The 13,181-nt window shown below is 35.6% G+C and overlaps 1 protein-coding gene across 1 annotated transcript in view; it reads left to right on the forward strand.

The window, feature by feature from the left end:
* Window positions 1-616: 616 nt before the first annotated feature.
* Window positions 617-13,181, forward strand: part of LOC126892057 (venom dipeptidyl peptidase 4) — a 108,792-nt gene continuing 96,227 nt past the window's right edge. Inside the window, exon 1 of the mRNA XM_050661489.1 lies at window positions 617-857. Coding sequence (XP_050517446.1) covers window positions 789-857 — 69 coding nt within the window. The 5' untranslated portion in view covers window positions 617-788. The remainder of the gene's footprint in view (window positions 858-13,181) is intronic.

The raw sequence follows: 13,181 nt of genomic DNA on the forward strand, positions 1-13,181 counted from the left end.
ACCATTCACTGTCCCCTGTCGTACGCCTCTGGTAGTAGCCAGAAACGTTTGTTTAACATAATTTTATAGGGTGTACAGTACCTACACTTTGTGCGAAGTATGAAAAGGATACGTTGAAAAGTTTTAAACCACTGAGTAAAAATAGTTTTTAAATTTTTAAATAAAACACCCTGTAACTCTGTAAGGAGCCACATTTTATATAAGTGATTTGGGTTAAATCCTAATATTTTGAGGTCTAGAATCTACAACTCAAAGATTGGACATTCTTAATGAAACACCCTGTATAAGGATATTTTTTTAAGTAATTCACCTCCTAATGAAGGGATGAAAACTAAAAAAAACCGACCCCTATTATATATATACTCGTTATACGGTATAATACCTCAAATATTCCAAGTTTTCAGCGAGATAACTTTTACAGTTTAAACAAATTTAGTTTCGATCACGTTTTGACCAATTTTGAACACTGTGGGCCGGTGTTGTTTTTTGAAATAAGAGTTATGTACGGTGTACTCGAAACACCCTGTATACTAAACCATCGCTCGCTGTTGGCTCTCCTACTTCTACTCAATTAAAATATCGTGTACTTGCGGTAGTAACATTTGAATTTCAATTTCAATCTCATTCACATTCTCAACGCGGCTGCGAAACATTAGTGACCGAGAGTGTGATCGAGATACGCGAGAGAACCCGCTAATTTCACTTTCCAACTTTCTCTTGAACCATTCTTGTTTGAACTAACCTTGTACAATGTGTTTATTGAGTGCCAGAATTTGATTATCACTACAATGACTGAAACTACAAATTCTACTGTCAATGGTAGTTCTAACAATATGGATTTTGAACATAGTAACCAGGTCAGTAGTTGCATCTAATATACATGGAAAAATCAATATATTTTTTACTTCCGGGAGTAACGTATTTCCTTTATTTTTTCAAAAAGTTAGCTAAAAGTCTATTTTATCTCAATAAGTACCTAATTAAAAAATCGTAATTTTAATAATTCTCAATGGTTGTTTACCTATTTGTACCGTGTGAACTACTAAATTTATTTATTTATGTCATACAAGTCCATTATTTTATTTTTATTGCATAGTTAACAACTACCATAGGCGCCCATACACACGGGCAGGGGGGGGCCGTGGCCCCCCCCTAGCTTTTCGAGAAAGAACAAAAATTAAATTTATATTACATAAACGTATTTTTGTCAAAAAATTATTGGATAATTTTGAGAGATAAATTGGAAACAACATATTTATTAATAAAAAAAATTCACATATTGGGTAGTTATTAATAGTTTAAGAAAATCTTTGTGTCTGCGACAGTGGTCTATATAGAATGTGCATAATACACATTTCCCACAATCACGGTATGCTATTAACGAAAACATTGAAAGAGATTAGAGGCGTGGGAAACATAATATACACTGTAATCGACACCCAAAATTATCATTTAAATGAATCATTTATAATACTGCAAAAAAAAACCATATCAGCAAGAAATCCGATCTCTGACCGATAATCTTTGAGAACTGGTATAAAGTAATTATATTTTATATTTCGAAATAAATTCATACTGAAAAATAATTTTTTAAATTTATCGAACATAGTCAAATTTTAGTTTGCATAAGTATTTTTTTAGTAAGTAGATTATTTTTAAAGTGTGCATTATGATGAACAGAACAATTTTATTTAAATGAAAAACAGGTGATCTTTCATAATGAATGAGTGCTATATACAGGGTGTCCCAAAAGTAGCGGAAAGGTCGAATAATTCGCGAAATGAACATCGGATCGAAAAACTGAAAAATACGTGTTCAATAATTTTCAAAAATCTATGCGATGACACTAAACAAGTCCACCACTTCAACCCCTGGGTGTGGAGCGGGGGGTAACTTTAAAATCTTAAATGGAACCCCTAATTTTTGTTGCAGATTTGGATTTTCCTTGTAAAAATAAGCAAATTTTATTCGAGCCATTTTGCGAATTGTGGATACATAGCGCTATAATCGGAAAAAACGGTATATCGTGATACCATAGCAAAATTATAGAAACGGTCTAATATCTCGAGAATATACTTCCAAATAAAAACTAAAAAACACGTGTTTAATATTTTTCAAAAATCTATAGAATGACACCAAACAGGATTTTTCATTCCACACTCTGGAGGTGGGGTGAGAGTTAACTTTAAAATCTTAAATAGGAACCCCCGTTTTTTCTTGCAGATTGAGTTTCCTCCTCAAAAAATAAGTAACATTTATTCGAACTTTTTTAGAATTGTTGACGGATGGCGCTATATTCGGAAAATGCGATTTATTTGCGCCATCTATCAACGATTCTAAAAATGTTTGGAATATGTGTGCCTTATTTTTCATAAGGATTCTAAATCTGCAAAAATAAAGGGGGCTCCTTTTTAAGATTTTAAAGTAAAAACTTGGTTCGACACATACTCATGGTTAGTCTGCTCGCCAAAGTTGAAGGGAAGGCTTTGCAAGCATTGTATTCTTTTCAAACGGGTTTTAAAGAGAGGTGCAACTTTTGAGGTACCCATGACATTTCCATTTAAAAACTTGGTCTAGTGTTTAAATGTATGAATAATTTCTCACAACAGGGTTCATACTAGGTTTTTTAGGTGGTTTAAACTACAGTAGACTCCCTCTATAACGAGAACTGAAATGGTGGATTAATTATCTCGTTATAAGCGGATCTCGTTATATCAAACAATAATAATATTGAAATGTTTTGATGCCTCTTACGTAGTTTATTAGATGTCGATGGTCAACCTGAACAGTGAACAATATGTGACTTCGCCGCCATAAATTGTAAATTTCCTGTAGTATTCAATATCGGTCGATAAACAGGCAGATGTTTATTACAGGTGGCCGAGTTTATTACGGCACTGGCCTCGATAATAAGACAGATGTTGGGCATTTCTATGTACAGGTAGTTGGGGCATTTATTTATTTATGACCATTACAACGCTAAAAACAGGTAAAAACAAGTATTCTTCGATTTAAATTTTCCTCGTTATAACCAAATATGCCTCGTTATAGAGCGTTATAGTTCAATAGGAATTTCATGGGACACCTAATGTACCTCGTTATAAGCGAAACCTCGTTATATCCGTGTTCGTTATAGAGAGCGTCTACTGTATATATTGTTATCCGAAATATACAAAATGTAATGTGCAACATCTTCACGTTTGGCCCCCCCCTAAAAATTTTTATATGGGCGCCCTTGACAACTACATAATAGTTGTACTTTATATTCTTACAGGAGTAAAGTGCATTTTATGGCCAGAGGCATAAAGACAAAAAAAATTGATAATTTCTTAACAACATTTATTATTGAAGTTACAAAATATGGAAGTAAATTATTATAACTACATAATATTTATCATTATCTTTACCATCATCCCTATGCGAGGTCTGATTCCCTAATTGCATTTCTCCATAAGTTTCTATCTTGAGTCATTTCAACATCCATCCCCTTTACCACTATGTCCTGCTTAAGCGTTTCCCCCAGGTAATCTTTAGTCTACGTCTCCTGCATCTTTCAAGAACCCCCAGTTCAGCAATTCTTTGTAGTGGGTGATAAACTTTGCGACGTTGAACCATTAATAACGTTGCAAACCATCTTAACATATGCTCCCTCAATTTGGCATCAGTTGGTGTCACCCCTAGGCTTCCCCTGATATACTAATTTCGAATGTTATCCTTTTTTGTCACTCCACTCATCCATCTAAGCATTCTCATTCCACCACGACATGCATTAGTTGTTCCTCTTTCTTTTTAACTGCACACAATTAAGTCCCGTACATCAAGTCGGTCTTATGGTTGTTTTGTAGAATTTTCCCTTCAGCTTCATTGGAATTTTTCTGTCGCACAACACACTACTAGCTTCCTTCCATTTCATATATCCAACGCTAATTATATTGCATACATCTCCATCTATTTCCCCATTACTCGGTAATGGGGAATAACTATGTAATATTATTTAGTGGAATTCACATAAATCTGGTAATTCTGGAAAGATCTGGTAATGGATAGATTGCCAGCAACAAATGTTGGTTCACATTTCATTGTCTATGTATAACAATTATGTAAGAAGAAGCCAAAAGTAGGAGGTATGTCTAGAAGGTATGCCTCCCAGCATCCCTAAAACCTCCATTATTTATTGAAGATATACTAAGTACCCTCTTTATATCCTTCAGTAACTGACGTACTCTTCCATCCACCAAACCGCTTCACGTTGTCATACTGGCTCCAAGGTGTGCCAGAAGAGTTACCGATGTTCGACAAAGACCGTGATCTGTATACTTGTCAATATCGCTCAAACCCATATATTTTGCAATGATGAAGAAAATGTATTTTTCCAACTGGTTGTACAGTAAAGTGATCTTGACTATATGTCACAAAACATCTTTTTTCTGAACAACCACGTGGCTGTAAAGACACGTAATCTCTTATTAGGAATTATTGTTTGAACGATAGCCTGCATTCTTCTAGGCATACTTCGCAGGTCTTGGATGGTTTCTAACGGAAGTCGATTATACCTTTTCTGTGCAGCAATTCTTAATTCTCTTATTGGATTTGTAGGTGAACTTCTTGACCTATAGATTGTCTATGGGATTTGCATCAGGACTCATTGGTGGCCAGTCTAGAGCGTCAATTCCAACATCCTCAATATATTCTATGACTGTTCCTGCGGCATGTGCACTGGCATTATCATATCTGTTTATTAGCATAAATTTATCACAACCAATGAAGTCGCCATAAGAAAAAACATGCTCTTCGAGGATGTTCCGTCTATACAAGTTAACACTAATTCGAATATTCACCTCAATAACCTCGGTACGACTATCTCAACTAATTGCACCCCATAGTATAATGGAACTGTCACCAACGCTAACATTGTGTACAAGATTACATTCTGCGAAACGTTCACCAGCCTTCTGCATAATCTACCACGTCCATTTGGCTTCCATAATTGTTTTCTTGTTTCATCTGTGAAAAGAACTCTTCAAAATTGAGACTTGTTCCTGATAAGGTGGGATTTTGCAAATTGCAACAGTTGGGTTTTGTGCCTTGTGAAACGCCGTTGAACACTGGCAGGTGGTTTTGGATTTAAACCAAACTCTTCAAGTCTTGTCTTCACTGTTTTTTGACACTTATATTAACTTCTTCTTCTTTCTTCTTCTTCTTGTAATAGGACTATGTCCTGTTTTTTCTGTTACAGTCTTTGCTGCGATCCGGAGCTTCAACTCTCGTACCATCGTTTTTTGGGTCTTCCTATGGGTCGCTTGGTGTTGGGCTTCTGTGTTTTCGCCCAATGCGCCATACGTTCAGGGTCCATCCGATCTACGTGGTCCCTCCACATGCGTCGTCGCGCTCTTGTCCATCTCACTACGTCCTGAACGCCTAGCTCTCACAATGTGTCTTCGTTTCGTACTCTATCTCTGAGTGTGATACCTCTTATGAATTTTAGGGTTTTCATCTCTGTTGTTCTCATTATCTGTTTGGTCTTTGTTGTCTCGGCCCTTGTCTCAGCTGCGTATGTCAGTACGGGTCTAACACATGTCTTATAAATGCGGACTTTGCTTTCGGTGCTCATATATTTATTCCGCCAGATTATATCCCTCAGGAAACCAGATATTCTCGCTGCTTTCATTGCCTGCTGTTTTGATTCTTGCCACAGATGCCTGTCGCTAGATATTTCCACACCTAAGTATCTGCAATCCATTACCTGTTCGATTATATGGTCGTCCACTACTAACTTACATCTAATTGGGTTCCTGGATATTACCATCGATTGGGTTTTCTCTTTGGATAGTGTCAGGTTATACTTTTCGGCGGTTATTTTGAATTTTTGTAGTAGGCGTTGTAAGTCATCTTCGTTCTCGGCTATTAAGATTGCATCATCTGCGTAGCAAAGTATTCTCATGGTTCGGTTACCCATTTTGTATATTAACTTGTTATATTAACTTGTCGTATGAATATCTTTCTCTTGAGCCATTGCTGTGTGAACTAACCTTGTACAATGTGTTTATTGAGTGCCAGAATTTGATTATCACTACAATGACTGAAATGACAACTTCTACTGTCAATGTATTTTTCACTTCCGGGAGTAACTTATTTCCTAGTCTATTTTATCTCAATAAGTAGTTAAAAAATGGTAATTTTAATAAATCCCGATGGGTATTTACATGTTTGTACCGTGTGAAATACTAAATTCTTTATTTATTTCTTACTAGATCATTATTCTGTTATAATTGCATAATTAACAACTACATAATAGTATAATTTATGCTCTTACAGGCATAAAGTAGACTTTATGGCCCATACAGGCATAAAAACAAAAACAATTTGATAACTTATTAAACTTAAAATTACACAATATGGATTTCAGTTAGTATAACTGCATAAGATTATTTAGTGGAATTCACATCTATTTCTTCTTCTTGACTGTCTTTACAACTCCAAGGTGAGTCTTCGTCTCACCCCCTTCTTCTTCTTAAAGTTCCCTCTCCTATCGGAGGTTGGATATCATAATGGCTATGGTCACTTTGTTGGCTGCTGCTCTGAATAGTTGTAATGAACTACAGTTAAACCATTCTCTAAGGTTCCTCAATTAGGAGATGCGTCTTCTTCCTATGCTTCTTCTTCCTTGGACCCTTACTTGCATAATAATTTCAGCATCTTATATTTTTCTCCTCTGGTAATGTACTCAAATATTCTAGTTTTCTAGTTTTTATACCCTTCATAATTTCTAACTCCTTATATAAACGTCGTAGCACTTCAACATTGGTAATTTTATTTTATTTATTTATTTATTTAAAACTTTACAAACACTATAAACTAATAGTAGTTACATGTAAAGTGTAGTACTACCTAAGAATATAAACCTAAAACTAATAATATAAGTAAATGAAAATGAAAAAGGAAGGGAGTATTCGTGTTTTATGAAATTTTATGAAATCCCTTAAACCTAGCGCTGATGTGCAAGCAATGTCCTAAGGTCCCTGATTTTTACATTAAATATGTCTACATCAGTCAGTCTATTGAATACTTCATTGCATATTTTTAACATATTATTTATTGGTGACATGTTTCTATAAGAGTTTTTAATGCTTTGAACCCACTGAATTTTCAATATTCTTCCGTAACACCACATTTTGAACGCTTCTATTCTTCATATGTGTTGTCTCTTCAATGTCCAAGCTTCCATTCCGTACAGCAATATAGAAAATATGTAGCATCTTAGAGCCCTCAATCCTCAATCTTAGAGGCAACTGAAGGTCTTTGTTTGTAAGCAGTGTCTTCATTTTTATAAGTGCTTGCCTTGCAGTTTCAATTCGGACTTTAATTTCTTTCCTTTGGTCATTTTTGTCATTAACCCAGGTTCCCAGATATTTGTATGTCTTAACTTTTTCTATTTGGGTTTGCTCTATCATTAACCTTTCATTTCCATGTTCTGTTTTTGAGACAATCATAAATTTAGTTTTTTCCTTGTTTATTTTTAGTCCGTATCGAATGCAATAATCTTTAATTCTATTTAGCAATTCTTGTAGCGATTTCAGGGTGTCTGCCATTATAACGATGTCATCAGCGAATCTTATGTTATTTACTATTCTTCAGTTTATAGAGATTCCATCACTTAGCTCCGCTATCGCTTCCTGAAATATGGCTTCACTGTACAGGTTAAACAGTAGCGGCGACAGAACACAACCCTGTCTTACTCCTCTCTTTATATCAATATTCTCGGAATCTTGTTCTTCTATCTTTATATTGGCCTTTTGATTCCAATACAGATTGATGATAATTCGTAAATCTCATCTGTCTATATCTATGTTTTTTAATAATTCCATTAGTTTTTCATGTTGTACCCTGTCGAACGCTTTTTCGTTGTCGATGAAACAGGAATAAATATCCAGGTTCATATCTAAGCATCTTTGAGAGAGGACATTAAACGCAAGCAATGCCTCTTTTATTATCCATATCATATCAGTATTATCCATATCATATTCTAGCTTTCTGTATAATCTTCCATGAATCACCTTTAGAAATATTTTGATGGTATGGCTTATTAGTGATATTGTCCTATAGTCCGAACAATCTTTGGCATATTGTTTTTGGTATTGTTACAAAAGTGGACACCAACCATTCCTGAGCGATTTTTCCGGTTTTATATACTTCATTAAACAGATCCAGTAGTACCGGTAGAGTTTCACCGTCTAGACATTTCAGTAATTCCGCAGTTATTTCGTCTGGACCTACAGTTTTTCTGTTTTTTGCGTTTCGTATTGCTTGTTCAATTTCCTCCATTATGATCTCTGGTCCCGTTTCGCTGTCGATTTCTTCCGGTTCTTGTCTATTATCCTCAAACAGATCTGTTATATATGTCTTCCACTTTTTTAATTTCTCTTTGACTTCTATAATAATTTTTCCATTTATATCTTTAAGAAGGACAACTTCCTTTTTTCAATGTGTATTTGTGATTTCCTTTATTTTCTTGTGCATGTTAAAGCTACCATACTTTTTAGAATATTCTTCTATTTCACTACATTGATTTGCCAGCCAGGTGGATTTGTCCTCTTTTATTTTCTTTCCTATTAATCTCTGGATTTCCTTGTATTTTGCCTTACTCCTGCCTTTATGTTTCCTTCTTTCCTCCATCAGCTCCAGGATTTCTGAAGTCATCCATCTCTGTTTTTTTTATTATTTTTGTGTTGCAATTTCTACGATCTTGCGTGTTCATTTCCCATTGATACCCCATTCCTAGATGATCCGGCTTCAACATCATCCTTCCATATTTCTCTGGGACGGCCTACTGATCTTCTACCGTCTGATCTCTCAAAAAATAATGTCTAACACTCTGATCTAATCCCTTCTGATCTTATCATCTGACCTGCCTCTCTTATCCGGTTAGCTCTTATATGTCTGATAATGTTTTCAGTACCATGCAGAGTAACCAATTCAGCATTATGGCACCTTCTCCACTCTCCTGCCAATTTATCTCTTTGAAGGCCAAATATCATTATAAGAACATTCTTTTCAAACATCAGCACAGCAGCTTATTTATTTCCTGATGATGTAGAGTCTATATTGTACTTTCATATTTATGTAACAACTGGGCGAATAATTGACATCTACAGACTTAATTTAGATTTTCTTTTTACCAGCTTATATCTTAATAATTATGATAGGGAGGATAATGCTCTGTTTCCAGCAGCTGCCCTTGCTGAGACCTCTTTTTATATGTGCTTGTCATCTGTGATTACCGCCCCTAGATATTTAAACTCTTTTACTACTTCGAAGTTGTGGTCATTAATAATTAGGTTCTGCCTAACTCTTGATGTTGGATTTTTGGTTATGAGCATGTATTTATTCGAAGGCTCAGACTATCTGTTTTTTCCTCGAGTTATGATGAAAACACCTTTCCCACATCTCTTGAAGAATGAGCTAATGCATCTAGAGTAATTCTATAGTCTCTAGTGGAATTTACGTAAAACTGTCAATTCTGGAAAGATCCGGCAATAGATAGATTGCCAGCAGCAAATGTTGGTTCACATTTCATTGTTTGCGTATTAAATTTATGTTAGGAAAAGTCAGATCCAGTGGATATGCCTGCCAGCATACTACCCTCCATATATCCTTCAGTAAATGACGTACTCTTCCATCCACCATACCGCTTCAACGTTGTCATACTAGAACACTTTTCTACGAAAATATTGTAGCAATTTAGTACATAGTATTGTCTCCTCTAGCTCTAATGATAGCCTGCATCTTTCTAGGCATTCGCAGAAGGTTCTGAATGATTTCTTGCGGAAGTCGATTCCATTGTTCCTGTGCAGCAATCCCTCATTCTACAGTTCAGTTTGGAGCTGGATTTCTTGTTCGTATATATCGTTTAAGGATGTTTCATACATGTTCTGCATGAGGACTCATTTTTGGCCAATCTAGAGTCTGAATCTCTCAAGATATTGTATGACTGTTCCTGTGGTATATGCACGAGCATTATCATGCATTAGCATACTTTACTTACTTACTTTACTTAGTCCTGGGGCTTTCTACCTTTAAGTGTAAGGCTGGTGGAGTAGAGTTTGGCATTGTAGTCTCCATGCTTTCCGATCTTGCGTTAGGTTTCTTGCACTTTACAATGTCAATACTTTCTTCTCGACTTCTTTCCTGATTTCATATACCCACATAACTGTTGGTCTTTCTCTTTTGTTTTCCCCTGCATTCTACACACGTGTTCGAACCATCTAAGTTGCCCCTCCATTATTTTTTCATTGATTGGTTCTAGTTTTAGGTTTTGTCTAATTGTTTCGTTTTGTATTTTGTCTGTCCTCTTTCTGTTTGCTATTTTCCTCAGGAATCTCATTTCCATAGCATTGACTCTGGATTTTTGTCTCCCCGTCAATGTCCATGTCTCGATGTTATACATAATTGTTGGTCTAACTACTGATTTAACGACTGCCGTTTTTATTTTCTCCGGTATCTCTTTTTCCCCCAAAAATGTTGTTTTCATAGCGTTAAATCAGCTTCCTGTTCATCCCATTCTCTCGTTTATTTCCATGTCTTGTTTACCATTTGATTCGATTATTACTCCTAGGTATTTAAAATATTCCACTTTCTCTAGTTGTTTCCCGTCTAATTCTGTTGCGTGTGTCTTCCTCGTATTTGAAATTATCATTGTTTTGGTTTTCTCTGTATTAATTTTCATATTTATGTTTGATAGTTCTTCTTCTAGGATTTCAAAATTTTTCTGTAAGTCTTCTCTGTTTTCTGCTATCAATACCATGTCGTCTGCAAATAGTAGCTCCTATAGTTGAGTGCGTTTCATTTGCCAGTATCCTAATGTTAATTTTCTCATTCTTCTCTTGGATTTCTTTATCGCTTCATCCAGTACCACTGAGAATAGCAGTGGACTCAGCACGCATCCCTGTTTGACGCCTTGACTTGTAGTAAATTCTCTGGATTCCTCGTTATTGGTTCTTACTGTATTTGTATTATTTTTGTACATATCCTTTATTACTTCTATTATGTGTCTGTCGACTCCCCTTTCTTTTAGTGTCTTCCATACGTCCTTTCTTCGGATTCTGTCAAACGCCTTTTCCAGGTCAATGATGCACATATGTAAGCAATATGTATTCTTCTTGGTTACCTTCTCACTTACTTGTCTTAATGTGAATATTAGGTCTTGCGTGCTTCTGTCCTTCCTAAATCCACGCTGTGTGTCTTCCATCGTTGTTTCTATTTAGGTTTTTATTCTTGTCTCTAATATTCTTGTGAATACCTTCCCAGTGATACTTGATATGGTGATTCCTGTAATTATTACAGTGTCTCTTGTCTCCCTTTTTGCGTAATGGTAATATAATATATTTCTTCCAGTCCTTTGGTAATTCTGCTCTATTTATGATATCATTAATTAGTTATTTCATGCTATCCATTCCCTCTGTCCCCATGAATTTTATCATTTCCGGGGTGATATGATCCTTGCCTGGTGCTTTGCCCAATTTTACTCTTTCTATTGGTTTCTCTAATTCCTCTCTTGTTATGGATTCCACTTGTTGTTCTTCATTCCTTTCTTGTATCTCCCCTATGTTGTCCATGTCTGCATGAGTTAGCTCTTTGAAATGTTCTCTCCATCTTTCCATTATTTGTTTTTCTTCTGTTAGTACGTTTTCATTCTTGTCTTTTATATTCGCCATCGTGTGCTCTTTCTTTTGTCTGATTTGTTTTAATGCGCCGTAGAAGGATTTTTGGTTTGCCCTATAATTTTTTGTCATTTTTTGTCCAAATCTCTCCCATGACATTTCCTTTCCTGCTTTCACCGCTATTTTAACCTCTTTCCTTTTTGTTTATATGCCTCGTAATCTTCCGGATGTTTTGTGCCTAGGTATCTCTTCCATTTGTCTTTTTTGTTCTTTATTTTCTCTCGTATTTCTTCCGTCCACCATTCCGTTCTCCTCATGTTAGTATTTGCTATTTTTGCTGTCCCGCAAGTTTCCTCAGCTGCTTTGATTATGCTGGTTTTTAGATATTCCCATGTTTCTTCTATATTTGCATTATCATAAAGTTATCATATACCCAATGCAGCCGGCATAAGGAAACATTGCTCTTTGAGGATGGTCCATATGTACCAGTTAGCATTCATTCGAATATTCACCTCAATAAGCTCCATATAACTCTCCCAACCAATGTCACCCCATAGCATAATAAGACAGTCAGCAAAGCTAATATTGTGTACAAGATTACATTCACACATAATGTGGCATATTAGCAAGAAAACGGCAGAATCAAAAAATAAAACTCTCCAACTGACATTTTAATCCCAAGAAACAAAACAAGAGTCATTCTAAAGGCTGATTTATCTTACGACGGAACGTGGATGGCACGTGCCGTAGAACAATAGACGGCGCACGTCCCCGTTGTCGCCCCGTTCCGTTGTACTATAAACTAGCCAATGCTTTTCATATCAGACGATTTTTCAACGTGCCCCGTAAGACAACCGTGTCGTTCACGTCCCCATCGTAAAATAAATCAGCCTTAAGTCGCTAAAGCACACTTTGCATACTATTCAATGTTTGTTAGTTTGTGACATTATTATAATAAATTAGACCTGAATCCCGCGTACAAAAAAAAAGTTTATTAAAAGCAAGCTGAAAATTTGTTGGTCTAGCCGGACAAACTTTGGTGTAAGGCAGGGGTGGGCAAAGGCCGGCCCGCGGGCCGGATAATTTTGCGCCTACGAAATGCTTTTTAAATGCATTCATTTTTTCAAATCCTGAGAAAACTAATAAGTAAGTATTATTGTAAAATTTTAAAGCAGAATAAAGAATGCCGAGGGCCGAAAGTCCCTGAAAACTTCTATAATGTTTGTTTTATTAAGTTACAGGGGTGGAAAAACGAAAAAAATTTGTGTAAAAATCTCATTAAAAAAATTTTTGTTGATTCCAAAGAACTTTCGGAACTCGCTAATAATGTAATCTTTCATTCCGCGTTTCAATTTTTCAAAAATAGAAGTTTTAGAAGAGTCAGGATTCGAAAAAAAAATGAATGCATTTAAAAAGCATTGGTCAGAAATTTTGCGTCTACGCTCTTAATCTCTTTTATGCGATTTTGTTGAAATCAATAGTGTTCGTAGTGTTCATATAAATAATGAATCTCTATCTTCTGCT

Source organism: Diabrotica virgifera, chromosome 9 (genome assembly GCF_917563875.1).
Source record: "Diabrotica virgifera virgifera chromosome 9, PGI_DIABVI_V3a".
NCBI classification, from domain to species: Eukaryota; Metazoa; Arthropoda; class Insecta; order Coleoptera; family Chrysomelidae; genus Diabrotica; species Diabrotica virgifera.